The sequence below is a fragment of the Columba livia genome, chromosome 1 (assembly GCF_036013475.1).
Source record: "Columba livia isolate bColLiv1 breed racing homer chromosome 1, bColLiv1.pat.W.v2, whole genome shotgun sequence".
In the NCBI taxonomy this organism is placed as follows: Eukaryota; Metazoa; Chordata; class Aves; order Columbiformes; family Columbidae; genus Columba; species Columba livia.
Window position 1 is genome coordinate 164,825,339 of NC_088602.1, and position 25,616 is coordinate 164,850,954.

The 25,616-nt window shown below is 35.7% G+C and overlaps 1 protein-coding gene and 1 long non-coding RNA gene across 4 annotated transcripts in view; one reads left to right on the plus strand and one right to left on the minus strand.

Annotated features, from left to right (window-relative positions):
• LOC110363182 (uncharacterized) overlaps window positions 1-25,616 on the plus strand; it is a 137,181-nt gene that overhangs the window by 61,162 nt on the left and 50,403 nt on the right. The gene's annotated exons all lie outside the window — the stretch shown is intronic.
• EPYC (epiphycan) lies at window positions 1,458-25,447 on the minus strand. The gene is made up of 7 exons (XM_005508317.3): window positions 25,134-25,447; window positions 22,777-22,957; window positions 9,739-9,892; window positions 6,766-6,924; window positions 5,113-5,315; window positions 3,529-3,624; window positions 1,458-2,015 (listed from the first exon to the last, which is right to left on the minus strand). Exons 2-7 carry the CDS (start codon window positions 22,942-22,944, stop codon window positions 1,845-1,847), a joined length of 951 nt encoding a protein of 316 aa, XP_005508374.1. The 5' UTR covers window positions 22,945-22,957; window positions 25,134-25,447; the 3' UTR covers window positions 1,458-1,844.

Here is a 25,616-nt window from a genome sequence, read left to right on the forward strand (position 1 = left end):
GATTCTTCATTATTAAAGGATGTATTGCATATCATGCCTTTGGCTTCTAAACATAACTTCAGATTTTAGGACTGAAATGAAGTCTGTAGCTTGGAAGATTTTCTTAAAGTTATTGACCTTTCAGTTATTATTAGATAGAAGAGAACTGGAGGGTGGAAGAAAAGTATTATCTCAACTCTAAGAGCACATATCTAAGAGTAACTCATGTCTTTGCAAGGAAATGATAAAATGAAGACAACTGTTGTTCTGCACTTTGTTCTGCATAACTGTCTGAAAACAAGGAAAAATTATTTTGAACAGAAATGAAGAGTTCAGCTATTATGTTTGGTTTGGGTTTTTTTTTGCCTGTCTAGATTTCAGGTAAGACTGCCAAATTGGTAAAGGTACAGACATAAATGCACAGTCATTGTAGACTGATGTATTTCTTCAGCTCTGATTTTTGCAGGTCTGAGGTTGTTGTGCATAAAGCTGCTGTTTATGTTCCTTGTGTGTTCTCTTCTACAAGGTGGTGGTGAGGGTGAAGAATGTTGTCTCTCTGAACACTTTCAATTGCCTGGCCAAACAGAAATTTAGCAGGTGACCTGCACTTATGCTTTAAATGAGCATGTATGTTTAAATAGATGAAAGGGAACTTTGATATTAAACAAATATCAACTTGTGTAAGTTGGAGGATTTTTTTTTATGTTTTATGGGGATTTTTTTTAGCTGAAAACTTTCATCAAACCTTTAACACTGAAGGTGTGCAGGTGTTATTTGCTGCATGTCATTGTACAACAGAATAAACAAGTACCCGTGTTGCATCTAGTGGATCTTTTCTGGGGTCTTTCTCCCCAGAAACATTCCCCACAAAAGAAGAACTGTTGTTTAAGCTATCCAAAGGGAGGGAATTTCCTCATCTTTGACTGGTAAGGCCCTTAAACAGTAAACCACAAAATCACAGTGAAAATGTTTCAAATAGTTGGAAACTGAGTCATAGGTCCACAAGGATATTTGTGACTTAGGCCTCTGAATTCTGCTCTTAAAATCAAACTACAATGTTTTGTATGTCTGTGGGAATATGTCAAAGGGAGTTTTTTCCACTTCCTACGCAGAATAAAGTTCAATATTTCTCAAATACTGTTTTACATGAGAATTTACTAGCCAGATAATCTGGCAGTCAAGTTTATCAAAGATAGAGAAGACAGCTTTGGACCTTATCAGTATTGCAAAGGCCAATTATTACTGCAAAGGTATAAATAATTAGTTTATGAACTTTTTAATGTAATTTGATGCAAGTTTGATCTCTATACTTTGTTACTGATTCAAGGAAAGTTCATGTTTCCTGAAGAAAACATGCTTTTTGGAGTATTGCTAGTACTTTTCCAAAATGAAGGGACATTTAAGAAAAGAAGTAGAAAAATGTATATGTTTCACAGAGAAAAATATTTAATTAAATGAAAAGGGGATAAACATTCAAATGTGTACTCATAATTATTTTTTATTTCTTTATTTACTATGATAGTTACATTTTAACATATAAAATTATTTAACTTTAGAATTCATACATTAGTTCTGAAACATTCAGCATAAAATTTTACATTTACATTGATATTGCCTTCAGTACAGTTCTTGTAGTAAAATGTTTTTATTGATATTTCTATACAATGTGAAGTTGGATAGATAATAGACTTGTCTTTAGCATTCATATTATCCTTTGTATCTCAGTCATCAATTTCATTATTAATAGAAATATTTCCAAAACTAATGACATTTGAAAAAATACATCTTGCTTAGTGTAGCAGTGAGTTGATAATTTGTCTTTAAATATTCTTATAGCATACAACAGTATTGGCTTCTGGAAAAGCTTAGATGAGGTTACCAACTGGCAAACGGGGTAGACACATGTATGCGTAAGGTGTTCTGCTCAGGTTGATGGGATTACCATCCAGTCTGATGTCTTCAAGAGCCCTACGTACATAACTAAAATCTTTCATTTTGCAGAAAGTGTCTTCGTGCATCTCTTGAATGTTGTTGTTCTAAAAAAAAAAAAAAAAAAGCTATCAGAATAGTTGCTTGAAAGCAATGTTTTACTCTTTGAAGAACAAATTATGGATGTATTTTCAGTGCCTAGAGAGACACTTGTTTGAACCCGATGGACTAGATGGTGGCTGCAAGTCATCAACAGAGAAATGTCCTGAGGAGGGGAAAATTTCCTGACCAGTGCAGCACTTCAAAACCGAGGAACTTAAATTATGCAAGAGAGACAGGCTTTGCAGGCGGGGCCTGGTAGAAGTATAAAGCGTTTTCATTTCCAGGATCATATTGAAGAGACTTATTAACGCAAATTTGAACCAGCACAGGCCAGTCCAAAAATCACAGAACCATAATTATCATCCTGACAGTTTGATACGCCTCAACCTTCAAAGGCACAAATCTGCAATTTGGTCTGTGACAAATTTCTTTCCCCCAGGCCCTCTCACGCTAGCTTAGCCTGCATCTGTAGATATACAGGGAAAAGTGAATGCTTTAGGTTTTATTCCTTTTATGTAAATTCCTCTTATATACCTTATCTTCACTGATCTTTTGTTCTTGAAGTGAAGCATTTTCAAAAATTAATTGCTACAATACAATATTGTCAGAAATTGAGACTAAAAAGGTCTGGAAATTCTTCCCTTCTTTTGCTAGTCAGAAATTGGTGTGGAAAAAAATCCATCTCACTAGCTTTGGCCTGTAGCACATAGCGCTGAATATTTAATTTACAGGCATGGGCAGGTGAAAAAAAATAGTCAGCTAGCAGACAGAATATTTCTATAGATTTATTGAAAGATAGAAGCCAAATTATGTACAGTACACCAGGACAGTTATTCAAAGCTTTTTTTCTGTAATATGTAATAAACAGAAACATCTTATGATAATCAAAACTGGGCACTGGTATGAGAAGAGATAAGGTGAAAGAAGCAGAGATAGAAAAGGTTAAGGGAAGAAGTCAGAAATGAAGGTATAAGTAAAAGCAAAAACAAAAAAATAATAATACAGAAAGATGATGGATGGGATGTTCCAACACACTCAGATGGAAAAGTTTGCCTGAAAAAATGTTACTAACTGAGAATGACATTTAATAAGAGAATGAAATGCACTGCTATACATATAACTAATATTTAAAGTAACTTTCTTTGGGTATCTGAAAGCATTTGTTTTGGAACATTTGTATGAGCAATGTGAAGGTTTTCTGCCTTAGAAGTCTCTTAGACTAATGTTGCTCTTGACAGCTCTGAACCTAACTTTAATCTGTACTAACAATAAATCTATCATTTTATGTTTGAAAAATACTGGGTTACAAGTTCTAATAATTAATGCTTAGCTAAGCTAAATTTTACTTCTCTTGAATACTGCATTCACCAGTTAACTGTATGTTTCAATTAGTTTGTTCAGTTAAATAAGTACACTTTCGGATAAACAGGAGAAACAAAGCAAGACAGTAGTTGCCCTTTCCAGTTTTACTTACTATTTGAACATGATATATAGAGCCATTTGGCATTTGTAGCCTACCTGGAGATGAAGAGCCTGGAGGCTTTCAGGGAGCGGCAATGGAATGTGATCCAAGTTATTGTCAGTGATGTAAAGATGCTGCAGTTCATGCAGATCCTAGAGGATGAAGGAAAAAGGAAGGGGAAAATGGCAGACATTTTTTAAAGTCTCTAGCATGTAGGTTTGAAATCTATCACTGCAATGAGCACCACTGGATGCTAACAAATTTTGTTTCAGCATGATATGGTTGAAAAGGCAGAAATTCAAAGGCAGCCATGGACTTTCATTTGCACAGGTTAAGAACTGTTACTGTTAAAGATTAGGTGTTCGAATTAAAATAAAGGAAAAGAAAATCTTTGAAATACCTAGAGACTTAATAATTACAGATGTAATTTCAGTAATGTTCTGAAGTGAAAATACTGCCTTACCCAGTCATTATGCAGAAAGTCTTCCTAATCTGTTTTCTTGCTTTTGTGACAAGCTCACTCAATTTTGCAGAAATGTATTGATGTTGAAGCAAGTTATGACTGTATAAGAAATGACTGAGCTAAGAATAAATTTCTCATTCTATCTGAAAAGCTAAATCATTTTCTCCCTTGGCTTAGTGGAAGAAGCAGCTTCACCTGATAATGATCATGATAGTAAGATACAAACTTGACTAGGTCAATAAGCCTCAGTATAATACTCTCTTTTTGTACCCTTTTTACACACACAAATTATCATGGTACCTAACTGCTTCTTTGAGTGTAGTGTCCTAGTTTAATTCTTACTGACAGAACTCTGAGATATCAAGGTGAAGGTTCTTGTCAAATATGGAAGATAAAGACTGAAATTCCTTCATGGCTAAAATGAGGAGAGTGCAGAAGAAAAGTGCGATAGGTCAGAGTCTCAATTTGGGGGACAGATTTTTGCGCACTATTCCTGTTCCCAATACCTACCTTGATTGCCGTTGATTGCTTCAGTAAGATGCTGTCTTTCAAGGAATGAATTCAGAGAAGTCTGGTTATGACTATCTTATTAGATACAATTGAAGAGTGCATATGAGCCAGGTCTAACATACAAAGCTAGCTTATGTTCTATGATGACTTCAGATTTCACATGTAATTAGGAGCAGTACATGGCTGCTTGTCCCCACCAAAATTCTTGAGGAAGGATGGTCACTCCAAGGTTTCAGTTTTGCTGCTTCTCAAGGTAGAAAGAAAGTATACCAATTTAATAAATCCTCTAGCAAGCTCCCATGCAGATACATGCCAGAGTAAGTTTGAAGCAGTGGCATCCATAGCTTTGCCCTTCCCTCTTGCCTATTTCTAAGGAAACATCAAGCAACTTTCTGGAGTTTTGCTAGTCATGTGGGTATCTGGTTCATAGATGCAAACGTAATGGGCCATTGCTTGTCTTGTGTAGATCTTTGTAAAGAAGAATAAAAAGGGTTTTTGTGTCTAGCTGATAGTGTCTTTACATGTTGCCCCATTTTTATAGATTACCCAGAACCCAGCACAGTCATGGTGCCTATAATCTGAACAGTTTTGTTGCTGTAGAATGACATTTCTGACCACAGCCTTTGGAGAAAGGAAGAAAAGATTTTTACATCAAAACCAGACTTACTTTGAATGCCTCATTACGTATTCCCTTGCGACCAAGCCTGTTCTTGCTGACATCAATTAATGTTAAGGTAGATGGTAACTCAGGGAGTTGCCTTATCCTATTGTCACGGAGCACCAGCTCCTCAAGTTGGGGCAATCTCCGGAAGGCATCTTCATGGATCTCTGATATAAAGTTTGCAGTCAAATCAATCCTTTTTAATTTGTCTGCCAGAGAAATAAGATACAACAAGCATGTAAGAAAGTATTTCCTGAAAGTTTTAAAAAAGAGAAAGGCAAACGGATTATTTAAATTACAGGTGAAGTGTCTTTAATCAGAGCAATTCCTGACCCACTATGTGACAGGTCTCACTCTCTGTGTATAACGCAATGGTCTGTATTTGAAGAGTTCTCCTAAGGAAGAGGATCAACATTTCCTTCTCATCCTGTTTGGAGTTGCCTGTGTCATTTTTCATACATCTTTCAATTAAAGATTTTGAAGTTTATAGTTTTAAAATTTCTGTGTGTTCTGGGAATCTTTTAAATGGTTATCTTTTGGATAAATAACATTTAAAGTGAAATAAACATGTTCTCTACAACCTTGTTGCAAATGTTTCTCTATTGTCAACATTTTCCTATATGTAAGAAATTTCATATATCGACTTTTTCCTAGAATGCACTCAACCACTTTTTCCAATCAAAAAAAGAAAACTAAACTTATATTCAGCACAAGAGAACACTGTCTAAATATCAGGGCAGTTAATATATAACAGTCCTTATCCCTAAACAGGGTAGTCTTAATACTTCCTGAAAAATCGAGCATCTTTAAGAATCTCAAGTAGGAAATGTGAAAATATAAGTTCTCTAAATCACCAGTTTTGGCCAGATTCAGGCCACAAATTGGTTTGGATTGTCAGTTTTCATTTACTGAAGGTTTTTCTACCATTGAGGGTGTTGGTCTCTTCTCCCAAGTAACAAGTGATAGGATAAGAGGAAATGGCCTCAAGTTGTGCCAGGGGAGGTTTAGATTGGATATCAGGAAAAATTTCTTCGCTGTAGGGGTTGTCAGGCATTGGAACAGGCTGCCCAGGGAAGTGGTTGAGTCACCATCCCTGGAAGTGTTTAAAAGATGTGTAAATGATGTTCCTAGGGACATTGGTTTAGTGCCAGAGTTAGGTTAATGGTTGGACTTGATCTTGAGAATCTTTTCCAAACAAGATAATTCTCTGATTCTGTGATTCTATAAGTCTGGAGTAAACCAATGAACATATAAAGATAAAATTTAAAAGTAAAATTCCTTTCACACAGACACTTTGCAAATATTTGAAAGTACGTCTACTAGAGAACTTGTCTTGTTTAGGAAAACAGTACTTTCTAGTATTTTACAAATGCTCCATGAGGTTTGGGTTTTTTTCTGCCTTTGTGAAGCTGATGACAAGTAACAGCAAAAAGATACATGAATGGTGTTATTTCTAACAATTCAAAAATTTGACAGAGATTCTGCATTTGCAGTACTGACCTTTGTGTTCGTAAGTATGAAACCGCTTTTCCATATGCATTTATGTTAGTAATCCTACCATTATCATACATTACATAAAATGAATCACTATGTCTTACATTAGTATGAGCCAGAAATAATACAAATGAAAGCTAATTGCACCAATACTACTCTCCATACTTAAGTTAGCAAAGTCATTTCTGTTGATCTTCCTGATTCTGTTGTAGCGTGAGTAGAAATACATGGTTTTCTTAGGCAGTGGTGGAACAGCATCAAGTTCATGATCATCACAGTAGACTGTGGTCCCTATGCATGTACACAAAATGCAAGTGGGAAGACCTATCAAAGAATATAAACCAAAACAGTTTGTTAAAAAAAAAGTAGAAAAAGTATATTTAAAGTACTACAAGTAAATGCTCACCTAAGCACATAAGATTTTGTCAGTGATAAAATTCATTCCCATTCTGTTTTGATCACCACATCACACAATTGAAACAATAAAGTGATTAAATTCCTCTTAAGACTATTTTTTTTTCTCTCTATGCTTATTAGAAGGTCATTTAACTTTTCTGATACAGTGTTTCTCAGACTATAACAATAAAATATTAGGTGGTAACAGCCAACCAAAGATCAGTTTCCCCCTAAACTGGCAGATGTGAACTTCCATCAAGATGGAGAAATAACAGCAGATGACTAAAACTTGTTACGATTTCCTAAGTTTGTTTCTGTAAATAGTACTTCCGAATAATTTGTAAGGAAATTAATGTTTTTCTACAGAGCTATGGAGAAGAACCTCAATTTCCTTTGCACTTTGCTTAATTACATTTTCTGATTCAGAAATTCAGCATCATGAAAAATTTCTCTCTCAGTCTGAGTTAAGATAACTGGAAGAACACATAAAACACTTGGTTACCACTAGAAGTTCATGAAAATGAAAAATCAAGTCAATTCATCTCAGTCATAGAACTATATTAATACAGTAAATTCAGAAGTTTATTTTGATGATACCATTCTAATTTGGTGGTAATTATGACACTGAGTGGTTTGAATGTAATTTGCAGTAGGAAAATTTGCTAGTTGCTATGTGCATTGCATTTTATATACATATTTTCTTTGATTATGTGAATTAATCAGCATATCTGTTTCTTAGCTTTTATTCCCATAGAAATGCTTTTCTGTTTCAAGTTTTTGTTGTCCTTGTAACAGTTGGCTGGTTGTGTGGGGGTTTTTTTGTTTTTTTTTTTGTTTTTTTTTTTTTTTGTTTTGTTTTTTTTTTGTTTTGTTTTGTTTTTTTTCTGGTTACTTTATAAAATAATATCATAATTAATGAGTATGAAAATATTTTCCTTGCAGGTTAGTTTTTTTCTCCAGATCAGTGGTAGCTAATGGAAGATTTACCTTCTTAATCTGTCTCAGTTACCAACAGGCAGAAATAACTAACTGAAGGGCAGACTATATATGTGGTGTCTTTTCAGGCAAGGTTAAATAATCAGTGACTCTTTTATTTGAAAATCTCTACTTGGGCATCCAGGACTAACATATCTGGAGAGATGAGACTGTTCTTATACTTTCTATAACTTCTTCCACAGGACATTTTAAATTAGCTACAGGGAGCAAGCCTGACACAGGGAAAAAATAAGTTGTCACGCCTTGAACCATTCCAGCAAATGTAGGCCCAAATGAATGTAGAATTCAGGATGGCTGCTATTTTTTCAAAGTATTGCAACATAGTACAGGAAGAGAGTTTCCCCTTCTGTACTATTTTTGATCTCGGAGGAGGGGTATTCGTGACCCATGGCTGGTGTAGACTGAACAAGGACAGAGGTATGGGAAGGATTCAGAAATATATCAACAAGAAAAATGGACTTGGCTTGATATTCCTGAGTCTTGTACTCTTCTATCCAGTACCAAGCCAAGAACAGCAGCAGCATCTGACATGGAAATATGTTGCTAAAAAAAAATAAAGATACAAATAAGATCTGATGTGATACATTACAGCCTTGAGCTTCCCATGCATATCTTTAGTTGATGCACTAGTTGATTTGTATTCAGTGCTCAAAAATGTTGACAGATATGGAATTCATAATATGTAACTTTTACGTGAAATGTTTTGTAACATCCTGCAGCTTTCAAAAATGAAGGAAATTGTGTGGGGTTTTTTTCTGAACTGTCCTGGGAAACTATTATTTCAAATTTTGTTTGTTTTGTTTTGACACTGCTGTTTTTGGTTTGGTTTGGTTTGGTTTGGGGTTTTTTTGTTTGTTTGTTTGTTTGTTTGTTTGTTTTTGTTTTTTTGGGTTTTTTTTGCCTGGTCAAGGCTCACTAGCAATATGTATAAAAACAAGACTAGGAATGATTAATTTCACTGAACACACAATTTTGGAAGCATGAGTTCTTTTTCATTTTTTTTTTTTTTTTTTCCCATTTGTCTTCTATGGCACTCAGTTGTAGTAAAAATAGGCTTTTCCTGTTTTTGTATGTTGATCATAGACCCATCACAGCAGTGGATAACTTGAGTAAACTTCAACTACAAGAGTTTAGAGTAGCTGCTAACAAATGTCAGTTATTAGCATCACATGTTTGTGTGGGAGAGGAACAGACTGTATTTCCCCTGTGAGATGTAGAAAATTCTTATTTCACTATAGCTAGTCAGAAGAACAGAAAATCATCTTCACCCAATATTTCTAAATGGTACCACTTTCTTAAGTTTTCTTCAGCTTTTAATTTTCACAGTCAGAAGTTCTTCAACAGTTTAATTATATTTTGTATTAACACATTTATAAAAATCCTGTATCAAATCATTATAAAACAAAATGAGTTGGTAATGATATTGAAATCTAAGTCAATTAAAAAGTAGTGGTAGCATTTGCCAACCATTACCAATTTTTTTAATGTTCTAAGTGTTGAAATGTTAATGAAACTCTATTTGAAAAAATCTTCATTAGCACACATTTTCATAGAGAAATAGTGAGGAAACATTTTGACTAGGCACCCCTCTGACTTCAGAACATTCAAGATAGACATGTTATACCTCTCTACAGTAGGACAGGTACAGTCTTTTCAGTAAGAGAGGTAATCATTCATATACAAGCAGAGTGGGCTCACTCAAAAGCAAAGATACACATGCAAAACTCATTTCTCTTCCCTACTAACCATCTTGAGTTTGGGGTCCAAGAACCCCAGACCCCTGTGCTGAAGACCCATCAATTAATTTTGGAGTTGATGCTTCCTCCTCATGTTCTTCTGTGAGTGGTGCAGAAGAATAACTCTCTTGAATTACAGAAGGTAGCGCTGTCCCAATCTCTGTCTAGGAAAAATTAAGAGGGAACAGAAGATGTTACTGTTTGCTTTCACTGGTAGATGTTTCTCTTCTAGTTATTCATATTCTCCCACTAGAGGTCATATATGTTCTGAGGTTTAGTGCTTGAGCTGCATTTTATTCAGCAGCTATAATGAATTTGGGTGGTGTGTAAACATTTCATGAAACTCCAACACACTTATTCACTTTTTATCTCAGTGTGATAAATGTTTTGTTGTGTGCACACAAGTATGCACAGTGCATCTACTTCATTACCTTTTTCCACATTTATTTGAAGTTAAATTAGATTTGTGATAAAAATTGATATATTCTGTGTGGCAAATGAAAATTTTCTCTGAAACATCAAAAAGATGCAAGCCATTTGACCACAGAATTGTAAATTGTACCAGCATAAATCCAAACCTAAAGTAGCTGTTCAGACTCTATTTTAAGAACAGTAATATGCTTTAAAAATGCTATTATCTAATAATTCTGAATTCTAAGTTCACATACTACTTATGAATATGTTGGCAGTGTTTTTTGTCAATTTTTTTTCTGAAATCTTGATAATAGAAACTAGTGAATTTTATTAAGTTAACTCTAATTCTAAAGACGCATTCTGTTGATTTTGCTATATGACAACCTCAGCATAAAAATGGAGATGTATTCACGTCAAACCCTCATAAAAAGAGTATTGCAGACTTTCCAAGCTTGTTGCAGAGGGGACTACATTTGTAAACAGGCAGAGCGGTTTACTGTAATCACCGACACTGAGAATCTGCTCCAGTTGTGTGATCTTTGCAGTTTACTTTACCACTGTATCTTGATTTCCCCATGTGTAATAGTATTGTCTGCCTACACCAGGATCTCCTTTGAGAATTGAACTTTTCTTTGTTTGTTTGAGTTTTTTTCTTTTCTTTTTTTTTTTTAGCTCTCCAACAACGCGTTCGTGTCCTTACAAGGCTTTGTACATCTGATATACTGTTTTAAAGTTAGTTAGTAGATCCATCCCTGTGGGTGCTGCACCCCTGTGCTGTAGTTAACACTACTTAGCCTAGATCTAAAGCATGATCAAAAGTAGGAATTTTGTCACGGTATATTTATCCCAAGTGTGAGGGCACATAAGCCTAAAATTATGTTTTTATAAAGATTTTCCCCCACTGCAACCTTCTAGCACACCACCACCATAAAACTATTGAATCTTGAGTTCTTCCCCTGACCAAACATCTGTTTTGAGATCAGCCCCCATTTACTGCTGGCTTTGCTGTCCACATGGAGAATTGGTTGTTGAAATCACTCACACTAGTGATAATAAATTCTAGTTGTAAAAGACAAGTAAAAGTAGATGGCATCCAGACTGGACAAGTGGTAAGGATTTTTTAAATTAAGCTTCCTGTGTAGACCATACAAGTTAAAGAAACTAACACACCTGAGATCTAGGTCCCAAGCATGAGCAAAGCTTTTGCTATATTCTAATCTCTGTTTGAGTCTCTGTTCTTAACTATGTAATATTCAGCAAATAGAGTTATTTTTGTCTTCTTATTCCTGGATAGGATAGATTTTAAATATATTTATAGGAAGTACCTATATACATTTGTATGTGTGTATATATGTACCAAAATTTGCAAGAAAATTCTTTACTCTCTGGATCTTGCAGTGTTGCTATGTATCATTACAAGCAGTATTAATCATTTTGATCATAGACTGCCTGAGAAGATCTAAATAATCATCTAAAACTTCTTTCTTTAAGTTGTATAGTGGCTGTAAGTTCAAATATTTTGCACCAATTAGTTTCACTGAAGGCAGAGAATATGGAAGCAATGAAAAACCAGGAAGCACTCCGAACCTCACAGACTCAGATTTTGCCAGAGCACGCTACAGGTTCTCTGTATCTTCTGTAGTTGTATTCCAATAAGCTGTAGATGTAGTAAGTAGCTTTATGGAAAAAATGCCCTGATACAGTTACTACAACCATAACTTTGCAAAACACATTGTGATCAGGTGAGGAAGATGAACTTCAGGTGAACTATGACTGAGTAACCTGTTGGTATAAGTAAGAGCAAGGATGTACCTTGTTGCTTTGTGCAGACAACTACACAATGTTCCCATCTGCAGCACTGACAGCAAAACAGCTTAACCAGGAATGGACTTGGGGACAAATCAAAAGAAGACTTTGGGAACAAAGGAAATGGGACAGATGTTCTCCGAACGGAGGAAGCCTAGAGGGAGAGGGGCATTCCAGACTTTTATTGACCCAAGGTAGTACTGCACTGAAGTGCTTGCACATGTGGTCTACTTCTTCACCAGTTTTACGGAAATCAGATAAGAGTCCCTGTTCTTAACTTTGAAACAAAATGCAGAGATTTTGAGACCTATCAATGCCTTTGTATGCATCTTTTGTGACAGTTCTACTGGAAATAACATTCTGGAGAAAAGCATTTTCAAGATACAGTTTGTAAATAGGCTTCAGACCTAACATTCCTTTCAGTTGTTATGGGATTTGGGTCATCTATACTGACTGCCTCTTTTCTGAATATTTGAGGGCATACTGTATGGAATTTACTAGCTTGGGATTTGTGTTTGCTTTATGCTTTCTCAGGTGTTCCTAGTGGATTAATCACTGTGGCTCTTTGGTACCAAAGCAGAGGTATTAGCTTCCATTAAGTCTGTTCTCTTTTTTTATTACAGGACATTATCTAGTTTTCAAGACGCACAGTTGAAAGCCTCCCCATAGTTTCGTTCCAAGTGTGCTAAATCTGGGTTCCAGAGAAATAGTTCCAAGCAGTTAGCATCAATACCTATTCAGTCTGTTTCACCAGTTGTCCAGCTGTGACTGCCATAAAAAACACCAAATACTACAGTGGATTTTATGGTGCTGCCATTTTTACACTGGTAACAGTGTAGGAGTTTACTGATATGTGTGTATTACATATCAGACCCAGAGCACGAACTGTACGTAGGTTGGACTTGAACCAGTAACCTGAAGGTAGAAGTCTGTTTGCAATTATCGGTCATCTGGTCCGTGCAGCTTTCTATCTTCTACATATTTAATAAATCACGCAAGATTGTAACAAGACAAAGATGTTACTTGGACTATATGCTTTACAGAATGATCCTTCATCTTCCAGATGTTTGTTTATTTTTGGCAACATGCACTTTACTGAAAAAACTGAAGCAGAAATTATTCTATATAACTTAATGATACAGTTGTCCATAGGGTTTTTTGGGGTTTAGGGGTGAGCTTGTATTTCCTTTGTTACTCTAAGTAATATTCTTTATGAAAAATTACAAAGTAGAAAGACTATTGTAGAGAAATACAATAAAGCATGTTTCTCTTTGCCAATAGTTGCAAGTCTTTAAATTATAGTCAGCCTTCCAAGCTGGATTTAATACATGGCATAAGAAAACACTGAAAGGGAAACACATGACCTACCTTTAGCCATCTAACTATGGGGTTAATAGTTACCTTACTTTGTCGATCAAGAGATTTAGAGAATAGCAGTGAAGAATATTAGCCAAAGAGCATGCTGTAAGCAAAGTAATATCTTCCCTAAGATTGCATGGAGTATTTACTTTTTCCCATCCTATATTTACCTAATGCGATTACATTTATAAATGAAACTCCTTAATGTGCATAGCCAATTTAGAGTCACTTTTAGACCAGGAAGTTACAAAACTCAAGTGCATGGAAATTTGAAGGTTTCAATGAGCAATAAAAATACAGTTGGTAAAAGTCAACTTGTAACGTCAGTCATCCATAGGCTAGGTATCTAGTCTATGCTAGCATCCTTTCACAGTCAGCAGAGAACATGATTAAACTTATAAAAAGCATCTGCAGCCACTATCCACAGACGATGCATTTGGGATGGGCTTTTTGTCTGTCTCTCTTTCACCATTGGCTGAAAAGGAGGCGAGACAAATGAAAAGGGTTTTTTAAGATCAGAAATGGCTCAGGAGACAGAGCTGTAAAAAAAAAAAAAAAAATAAAAAGAAAGAAAAAGAAAAAAAAAAAGGATGAAAGAGTAGCTGTTGGCTAGGAGTCAGTAGGGGTGGAACAGAATAGAAATGTAGATAAGAGTAATACAGAAAATAAATAGATTTAAAGAGGTAAATGACAAGGCTGGAAGCCATCAGTTGCCACATTTTACTTCTGAGGTAGTGTAATTCCAGTGGCAGATGTTTTGTCTATTGTTTGGTGTCTACATCTTTTAGGATCAAAGTTGATATGTTACATGTAATAAGTTAAAATCCACAGGAGAATCTGAAGAGTGTCCTGTTTCAGTGCTTCTTTTACTGCAAAACATATACTTAAAAACACAAACAAAAGTTCAGAACTTAAAAAGAGACGTTATAACATTTAAGGGCCAGTTGTACCACACACTAGCCCATCAAAAAGAACTAGTTCCCCCCACAGCTGTTTTGAAACTACCAAAGTCTTATAAGAAAATGTCCAATTATGGTAGAGGTTTTTGGTTTGGTTTCCTTTCCAAAAGTAGCTCATACTTGTTTCTTCTTGAAGTTTGTTTTAAAGTCTTATTTCTTCTATTGTTCTATCTTAAAAATAAACAGATCTTGAGACATTGCATGTTAATGCAATAACTACTTAGACTGCAAATTCTGCAGTTCAAATAAATTATAATTTTCCTGTACAGAGATACATAAATAAGTTTTGTGGAGAAATAATTAGTGTAATAAAACTCATGGAGACCTTGGGGAAAGGGAAGGTGATATTTAAAAAAAAAAAACAAAACTAAGTAAACTGATTTTATCTAATCACACTTGTTCTCTCAGATTTTAATCACTTATACATTTACACCCACATACTCCCACATACCTTAATCTGTATGCCTGAATGATCTGGCCAGAAACACAGAAGACAATGGACAAAAGCTACTGAGTCCTTTAGGGACTCTAGGGTTTTTCTTGACAAGCATTGAAGATTAACCTTTGGAGAGGATTTTATCTTCTTTAAGATTCACCAGCTGTTATGGGGCAGTCTTTTCCCCAGAGTCTGGGATGCTCTAGCATCCATGAATCTTACGCCAGGTTGCTGCCCATTGGCTCCTTTTCCTCATTGGGAATGTGATTTCACGATGGCTTACATGGAAAGGAATGGTATATATTGTATTGTATACATTGTATTCTACAGCCTTATTTCTTGTCTGCTAGTGCTAGGCTGAAAGGTCTTCACTGCCAAGTCATCTGTGCTATGACATTATCAGGGTGCAGGACCTTTGATTTTGGCATAAACAACACATTTCTCAGTTATGCTGCTGGGAACAGTGTTCTGGAAATGGTGCAGTTGGGTACAGTGTTCTTCATTAACAATGCAAGCCACTCTTTTAATCCTTTAAGCCTTCTAATTTTTTAAGTTATTTTGTTGTTTCTGCTGGGTCTTACACACATAAACATGTAATTTTCCACTCATACTTGAGTCAAATCTATGTTAATATTTAAGCTACAGAGCTCTAGAACTGTAACATAGTTCTCTAGAATTGAATGTCTGTGGCTTCTGCCTTGGAAAATATAGGTAGACTCTGAAGTTCTAATAATTAGTCCTAGAAAAATAAGTAATTTTTTAACACCTCTACCACAGAATATCCTAAAGCTTCTTGTCTTAAAAGTAAGTGTATCTATGTCATGTCTGATTTTAGCTGAGTAAAAACATTTATGCTGCACAGCATTCCTACAGAGATTTTACTTACTAATTCTGTTGCCTGAGAATTAGGAAAGTCCATATAAATGGAGCTAATTTCTATGAGTACAAATGAAGTCCAAGCCTCATTCCAGCAATGTCTTTGAAATTACAGATTTTATTTCTAACATTCTGCTTTGAGGGCTATGTAATATACAAGTTAGCCTACAGCAGATGCTTCTCTTTGGAACAGTGCTAAAGTTTTGCAAGATATAAAATTTGAAAGAGAAATATGGCAGTTTTAGAAATCAGAACAGGGCTTTTTGCACTATTTTAAAGCACAAAAGGACTGAAAACTATTCCCAGCTATTTAATTAAGATTTCCACAGGAGCACTTGCTGATCCAAACCACAAAGTAGACAGAGAAAGCCAGACAAACAAATTTGTAGGTCACTCAGAAGGCCAGACTATCTATCAGAAATTTTGTCAACCCTCAGACCTGTGATAAAAGGCTGCTTCAGTTGAACTTCCAGAGCTTGCCATAAAGGAGGGTTCAGGGTCTCAAGCACGTTTCCTCATTCAGTCCGGGTAGACCCATCACTGCTGCAGCTGAACATGCTTTTGCACAGTTCACCAGCCTGGCTTTTCTGAAACGCACTGTGATTGTTTTGAATCTGAACTACAACCAAATGGTTGAACTACACCCAGATTCACTCATTTTAATGTCAAACATTGAATTTAAGTGTCCTATTTAGTAGCTTAGTCTTGTGACACTCCTGGTGCAGTCGGTGGAGGAGGAATTACTTCCTGAGGGTGGTTTAGCACACATAGATTATGATCAACTTCCTGAGGTGCCTCTCTGTCTTCCTTTGGGTGTAAGGCAGATGATACAGAGGCAACCATGTTTTCTACGAGACATCAAGGCCAAAGTCTGGTGTCAGATGTGGTCTTCCTCTCATTTCTACAGCTTATAATGCAAAAATATTTCACACTATTTGATCCAATCCCATACATGCAGGTAGCCCGCAGTGATAAAGACATAGTGCTCATGAGGTTGTGTATCTTCAGAACTAGAGAAGTTTCTAATAGTTTAGGTCCGTCTTCACAGTGTGGACTGTTATGCTGCATAGAAAGGTCCTGTCATTGTAAGATCAGTTAACATTTAGTGACAGGTCCAGGGCATTAATCTAGTGCAAGGAAGAAAGTACTGAGGACAGGAGCATGGGTGTGATGCATTGCCTGCCACTGGGAAGGACATTCTGTATCACAACAATGGGCATTGCTACACAACCCAAAAGTAAGAAACACCAGCTAAAAAAAAAAAAAAAAAAAAAAGAGAACTTTTTTCCTGCACTTTAATAGCTGCAGCTATTTTATCCACAGCTACTATTTCCCCTTCTATTAATAAAAGCTAAGTCAGGATTGGGAGTTATAAAGCAGAAACTGGAAGCTGGTTCAAGCTTGAATCTGTAAAGAAAGCCAGAGCCAAAACCACTCTTGAGAAATAGCACTCAAAGTAAATTTACGATCCCCAGATTTGTGTGATATCACAATAGGGATTGTGCTGCTATGAAATATATACAATATCTGCAGTACCATTTATATACTCTCTTTTTATTTAAACAAAACAAAACAAAACATTAAAAACTATAACTATGCTGGCTCAACAATTGAAGGAATCCTTCCAACTACAGGACATTCTATGATTCTATGAAGTCTTGAAGCATCTAGCAAGGTACAAGGTTGCATTGAGGAATATAAGGAAAGAAATTCAGTGGAGTTTTACTTAGCTAACTCAGGTGTCTGATACATATTATGCAGCTAAGAATTCAGGCATAAATTTGATTAGGGCTTAACAATTGTGCGTGTTCCAAAGAATTCATTGAGCTATCTCTCTCAGACTTAGGACTATTTGTGTATGGAATAAGGCATTCCTGCACCTAAGTAATTCAAAGATCCCATCTTCTAAATTTTCACACTTGTTTTACTCCATTTCAGTTCAAATGAAAACAAAGGTGCTGGTTCTCCATTCATCCAAGAAGCAAGAGACCTGAGATATAAGTTGCTAGCCTGAGGAGGCTGGTGCTCCAAAAATCTCTTTCCCAGGAGACAGACATCCCAGCCACTAAATGATGGCCAGAGGCATGTTTGTATGAGATATTGAAACAAAGTCAGAATACATCCAAAGATGCAAAATTAGTGGCAGGAGAAGAGAACAAGCCATAGGAAACATGATTATGTAGACTAATATGAAAGGAACTGAGACCTGTGACCTTTTCAAAAGATTATTGGTGTCCCATGCATTAGACCATCACTAAATATGAGTGAAGATAGAAATGAGTTAGAGGAAAGTCAGAGCAGAACCACAACACTCCTCACTCTGAGCTGTGTACCAAACCATGTTCTGGGTCCTAGTTTGTTTGTCTCTAAAATAATTTTTATTTTAAGTGATTTTTAAATTTGATAGAAATGCAAATGTTTTTTAGCTCCACAGTGTTCAGAAAAAATACATAGCTATGGGTACAATTTAGGAATTTGGGGTAATTTTCTAAAATATCTGTATCCTTGTTTCATACCCCACATCAGTAGGTATGAGGCACATTACTTCCATCTGGAAGAAGTGTCAAAACTGGAAGTCTGGGGGAAAAAATGAAGTTTAAGTGACCAGGGAAATTGAGGTAGCAAGTATGTACTGTAAATGGTCTATGTAATCTCATTGTGGAGTTTCACCTGTCACCACCCTCACAGGAATTTCAGGCATTATGATAGTTACTCTTAAGCAATGACCCCAGCTGGACCAATTTAGGTGGCTTCAGACCAGGACAACTACTTCAAGAATCTTACTCAGTGTGAGTCAAGAAGAAGGATGTAGTTACTCTGTTCAGCTAAAGTAGTGGTACCTAATGTCACACCCAGGATGAATTTTAGGTGCTTGAGAATGTCTTGGCCAGCACACTTAGTCTTTATAACATTTCAGGTAACTAAGCAGGTGAGGCGAGCTCTTCTTGAATTGTTGTACTAGAACTTAGGGAGTAACATGCTACTTCAAATCCTTCCTTTTTTGTCTTGTAGTATTTTTGCTATTTTGCTTTTGCTATACGACAAAACAGTCTAAACATCAGTCAGGTATTTCATGACTACTTTTTATTCCACAGAAGTGTTCACCCTTTGTGAAGACATCTGTGCAGAAGCATATGGAATCAGTTATGAACAGTCAAGTGAATGTAAGAGTTGTAGTCAAAAGCTTTCTGAAAAAATAGAAAAAATCCTATCTGGGGACAAAGCTTGGACTGGTAAATTAAATTATCAATTTATAGTTATCTGATTTCTACATTGCTTGTACCAATTAATATATATATTTTTTTAAAGTGTGTATGACATGTTCTGAAAAGTCATTGCAAATCCATCTTGATATTTTATTTAATCAGATACCTGCCACAAAAAGAGAAACAGGAGTGTAAGCCTCTGTCAACTCTGCAGAATGGCAGGAAGAAGTTATTGCACATGTGTGTTACGGCAACAGCAGGGAAGCTTTGTGTGCATGTGCACATATATATAAATGAATATGTGTGTATAATTCAAGTCCTGATTTTTGTGAACGCACCTGAATATCCTATTATCAATTCCATTAAAATTCAACAAGCTAATGCAGGATCAAATATTTCTCAGTGCTTGTTTCTGACTGTTTTGTGGATCGTACTTTCCAGCTCACTTCTGTGCACACTGATCCATGCCAACCTGTATTCAACTCCCTTTGTTTTGCTGCTTAGTCAGTGCTAGGGTAGCTCCCTTCCTTCTCAGCCTCACTGATAGTCTATTTTGTTCAGGAAAATGTTTTTCTTATGCGCCTATATTTTCACTTCTTATTTTTCTAACTCAGCTTTTCGTACCTGAAGGAAAATGGACAGATTACGTTTAACAGGCACTGATGATTTTGTAGTAGTCTCATTTGACTCATTAGTAGGTGATGTACACAGGAATTTCTCTTGCCACAATTGATTCTTCTCACACACTATCCAAACAAAGTTTTAGTTTCAAGGAGGGAAAATCTCTGAGCCTTCTCTTTTACCAGTGAGAAGCTTACACTAGAATGCCTTTGACAGTCTGGATTGATTGTATCAATTTTAAAGGAGGATATCTGTCTTTGTATATTTTTGCAGGGCAGCTAGGACAATGAAGACCCAGTCTTGACTGGGGCCTCTGGACCCTATCGTGATATAAATATTCATTGAAAAAAGATAGTGGAACTTTGTAGAAAAGAGGCAATGCAGCAGCTGATTTTTATACTGTTGTAACTGTCAGACTGAGAAGACAGATTCAACAAAAAGATTGTATTCTACCTTGCAGTGATATTCCTTTGCAGTCTCTTTCTCCTTTAAGACCTCGGAATGTCTTCCTTAATCACAGTTTCTCTTTTACATTGCTTTTCACTTGGTTGCATGTCTCACTCACCTGGAAACTTGGAAACCACAGATTTTGTAGTCCAGGTTTGACCCATCTAATACATGTCAATGCACAGCTTTGGTCAAGGACTCAGTACAATCCTCCCAAGAAATTCACAGCTACAAGTATTTTCTCCATGCAAAATCTTTTCACTAAAAATTGTGTTCCATGTACACTTCCTGAATATAATTAAAAGAATGCAAGAAATGATCAGCTGACGTTAGCAGGCAATGCTAGACAACCTCTGATTCCCATTGTTAAGTAACTTTCCAAACCTTAAAGTTACTCTAAAATCTGTGAGAAAAATGGGCAGATTTCAAGTGGAAAAATATCAAAAGCTGTAGTCTAGATAAAAGATTGTCATAAAAATTTTAACAAGCCAATGAATTGTGTATGTGTATACACGCAGACACTTCATTTTTGGCATATATACTTCACAAGGAAAAATAAGACAGCAACAAGAGAAAATGTTATTTTGCTTGGCTGTTTTGTTTTTTTCCCGCTATTTTGGAAGGCTAAAGACATGATTCAGAGTTCCCTAAAAGGAAATGGAGGCCTTAAATCAGGCCCTAAAGGGTTACTGTACACAGGGTACATCTAATGAAGGCCTGCTGTTTCTATGAGTCTCTGTGGAATTGCTCATCATTTAAGCTATGCGTAATAAAAACTAACCCATGACCTTGCATAAATACTGGGTTTTACACATAGAGCCACTTGTGTATTTTACATCTTTATGATAACAAGATTGTAGGGAGGAAAGTCACAACCACAATGAAGAAACCAAATGTGTTCTGTTTAAAAATTTAGTGACTCCAATGACATTTGGTGTCTAGAAGATAATTTGCAACACTGAAGTGCATGTCTATTAAAGCTGCTTGATTTCTACAGCATTGACAACTCTGAGCTCTCCCAAGTATGGGGTGGAACATGGTAAGAGGAATGCAAGCAAAAAAAAAATTTGGCTAAACATCTAGAAAATAAAGACTCTCAGAGAGAGATCTGTCCATATGCAAAGTAACATTCCTTCCAACTGCTGTGATGGATGACCTTCACTTGATGAGTTTTAAGAAAACTGTCTGAAGAACTCAGTAATGGGAGACAATCCTGCTCTGGAAAAGAAGTTTACAAGAGGAAATGAAAAGACTTTTTGGACTCTGCCTATTCCATGCTTCCATAAAGAAAGCAACCTGTGATAGCATCTGTTGTATCTGTTCTTGTCGGGTACAATATTGATCATTCAGAATTTCTGTTCAGCTGGAAAAGAACCTTAGTAGCTTTGCATTTTTTCTATCTTTCACTCATAAGCTCATCTCATGCTTCATTGTCATAGGACCTCACAGAGAGAGCACAGCACAAGAGTCCCACCTATCACTTGGTCCATTACTAATCCATTGCTTGAATGGGAAAATCTCTATCGTGAGGCACATATAAAAGAACATCGCTCATTTGTGGCAAGGAAGCCATTTCTGTAGGACTGATAAAGACTTTATGTTTAAGAGCAAAGAAAGACAGGAACTGTGATTTATTAGTCAATGTGAAATAGAGAGAGCACAAGTATCCCATGGCTAAAAGTGGATGTGACTTTATCAGGGAAGAAAGATCAAGTGTGTGGGTTTGTAAAGAGCTTAGATTCTGTGTGGCACAAGGAAGCTAGCCAAAGGCAAAATAAGTTGTTTAGAGCAAAGTTCTTCTCAGTCCTTCCTAGATGAGAAAATATATATCCTCCAAATCGTAAAGTTCTGACCTTAATGCAAACTTTGAGATGATATTTATCTCTTCAGTTCTCTGGTTTTGGTATATATTTATTCTTAAATTGTCTCTGTCCTTTGATTTCAAAGATGCTACCCAATTTTGATCTCACCTTGATGAAAGCTCCTGTCCCTCCTACTGCAATCGTGAATCAATCAGAGGAAAATATTTTAATGAATTATATACTGTAATGGGAAAAAAGTACTGAAGTATTATATGTAGCAGTAAAATCCCCATAATATTACTTAAATGTTATATTTTCACTCAACATCTATTGCATGCAATCCTGGATAATTCTGTGTATATATCACCTTCAGGGAAGTTGTGCCCAGCAGAGTCAGATTAAAATTAATGTAGATTTTTAGTAATGCAAACAAATACAGGAAAGTAGGAGGAGAAGGAGGCGTTTAAGTCAACAAATTGAGTCCCTTTCTTGTACAGACAACATATCTTACTATCTCATATGATAACAGAATTTCAACAGTTTTTCTTCAGTAATCTTTCTTACTTTCCTGTTTTTCAATTCAAGTGCTTTTCCCTTTCCTCTTTACTTCCTTCTGCCTGCTTTCCTAACAGAAGTATAAACCACTAGCATTTATAGCCTGAAATACTTGTATTGAACACATCTATTTTAAAAATAACCTCAGGAAGCAGCGTTTTACAACCTCATTTAATGGGGACTGCTGGATGTCCTATCCCACCTGCCTTCATGCCTTATCCAGACAGATAAATCATGAGGACAATCTCCAACAGAATTTGTGGCAATGCAAGGAAACCTGAGGGAAGCACGGTAGCTTTCACCTGTTCTCAAAAATCACCACAAAGAAAACAAAACAAAACAAAATAAAACAAAAAACAGGAAAAACTTTGGCCACATTTGTAGATTAGGGAAAATGTGAATGAACTATGGTGTGTTATTAGAACAGAAAACTGTTGATCAACCAAAGGCAATATCAACCACATGAGTAGATTTGTCTGGTAAAAGTTTTTGTGGCCAACAGAAACTCCTCTGTAGCCACTACATTTATGCACTTTGAAAAGATAAAATAAATGAAGTTCTGTTTACCTCTAATTGATCAGATGGCTCATTTTCATCATAGACAAATGGGTGAGGCAGTTCACCAAGCGGTATGTCATAGAATTCAGAATCATAAATTACGGTATCAGAGATAGGTGCGGCTCCAACAGACTCGAAGATAAAAAATCCCAGAAAAATATTTGCAAAGGTCTGCATTCTGATATCTTTTCTGAAAGAGAAGAAAGTGAACAATATGTGGGCACACTGGTATTTGCAAATAATCTATGAAAATTTAGTCTCACAAATACAGTACTTATATGTATGAAACAATTATTCTGAATGGATAACTCTTATTTATTCATGATGATCCAATGATATATCCTGTTATGCTTCTTGAAGAATCCCCGGATCTGAGAATTTCTGCAGACTGCTTTGGCCATACTGACATTTAGATAATTTTATGAAAGATCTGTTGAGTTTTATTGGTATAAAAATAAACTGGCTTTAATGACAAAGTATCTGAAGAAGTGAAAGAGAGATATATATGCATATTTTCCCCTTTTCATCTAACTTCACCTATTTCCACTGCATTATTAGAGAAAAAAACTTTTGAGAAACTAGTCAAAAGCTAAATTAATATGTTGTGTCTATCACAATAAATAATCTTTTGAAACATACAACAATGTAATTTTGTCTCTCTCCTCCAAAATTTAAAAAAAAAAAAAGAAAATTTTAAAAATTAGAAAATATGAGGGCCTCTTTCTTTGTTGTCTCTGTATAAGAATAATCAAAACACTTTTCACTCAGTAGTTGTTTTGCCAGAATATAATTTTAATTGGTTGAATGTTGTGGCATATTTGGACCATCACTTCTGCAAAGGCCTGGGGAGCAAAATAAAAAGCATAGCCCTGTGAGTGACAGCACTCTGCTTTCCTTCATTATTCAATCAAAACAATTTTTGAAGTAGTGAGAAATGGTAGTATAGTACAGTTCTCTCTCAGTTCTCTGCTTGGAGAACAGAATTCTAAAATCTAAGTGTTCCACAGTTAAAAGCTTGATATTTTAGCAAAATGGTAGAAAACTCATGCTAGGCTTGAATATTAGAGTTTATGCATTCCTTATTCCTTGTAAGTCATGGATTCGTTCTTGCCTTATAAGGTGCCTGACACAGGGCTCTATTCAGCATTCTTTGCTTATAGTTTGATTTAGTTGGCTACAGCTCCCACTAATTTCACCAAAAGCACAGACAGTGATAATGAGCAGTGCATAAGTCTGATAAATTCTACTCCTGATGTGATGCCATAATGCACACACACTTATATTTTTCATTTATAAACTGTACCTACTTAAAATAGATTAAGTATAAGAAATGCATGAGATATTTTTTTGAATGTGTGTGCTGAGCAACAAGTTGAATTTTAGTTTCATGAAAAGAAGTCTTTATGAAGCTGGTTTAGGCATGAGGATATGAAATTCCTCTGGGGATGGTCAGCAACACAAGGCGTTCATTTTTCCCTCATTTACTTTATTCAAAAAGACTTTTCAGCTGCTGCTGAGAGAAGCTTGAGTCACTTGGGCTTGTATTTGAGAAGACTTAGTTGAATTGCACCTTTCAGTATTAGTTTCCAATATTACTAAAGGTATTCTGCTTCATTACAAAAAAAAATGAAATTATGTAAAACAAAAATGCAACCAATCTCTGAAATAAACTCAGGTATACTGGAACTTGTTTTTTGGTGTTTTTTCTTTTTGTTCTTTTTGTTTTGTTCTCTGCCTTTATGTTTTCTGCTGCTTTTTTTTTTGACAGGACTGTTTTTGGTCTTGCTTTTCTTTTGCATATCATATATCCCAAATTAATCAGCTATAATGGATGTTCTCTATTAACACAAAATGTAATACTAACATATCAGGTGTAATTTTTCCTTGAATAAACATCTTCTAACCAAAAAATGACTTATTATTAAAATTTGGTTTTGTTTCACACTGCCTAGAAATAAAAGGTTTCTGAATGGTATAGGGCTTGATAAGTATTTCATTTTGTAATCATACAGACAAACCCAGCAAATATAATGAAAATATCCATGAAAAAAATTATTTACCTATGCCTATAGCATCTCCACTGATTTGCAGAGTTTGCATGTCTCTCTACTTCCCTTATGTGTAATATATTGGAACACACTGTAATGATATTGGCATCTGCAACGGCTGCAAGATCAAATATTTTGGTGAAGATTATGTACTCCTCTCACAGGAAGGAATTAAGACATATCCAGGGAAAAATAGTCTCCTCAATCTGCAGCCTTCAAATCAGTATTATGCATAATAAAATCAAACAAATACTGTAAAAATATTTCCAGCTTTAAAAATCCAATTAACTGTTCTAAGAGAGAAGTACCAAAACTTACCTTTAGCTTCCAATCTCTCAGATGGGATGGAGTTACTCAGAATGCAGAGCCAGTGGTATTAGACCCCGACCAATGGCAGTGGCATTCTGGGGCTGTGGGAGGTGGTACAGCCTCTGCACTCAGCTGGAGACCTGAGCCCAGGGAGTTTCTCAGGCTTCAATCACCTTTATATTTGATTTTCCTGAATCGAATTTTAGCAATGTCAAACAAAGGTTTATTGTAGCAAATGACATTTATTGAATGTCACAGCTTTTTACCCCTTCCCTTCAAATTTCTTACTGCTCTTACCAGTATACAAGTATACCAATAACACTTTCAGTTACATTCTGGAAAAAATCTTTTGGGTCTTCTGATAATCTAGAAATGCATATTTTCCAATGACCAAAATCAAGGCTTCAGCAAATTTGATTGCATATGAATATTTTTTCCTGTATGTTACACTTCTATTTTGGGACTCATTGTATGTGATAACATACATGAATT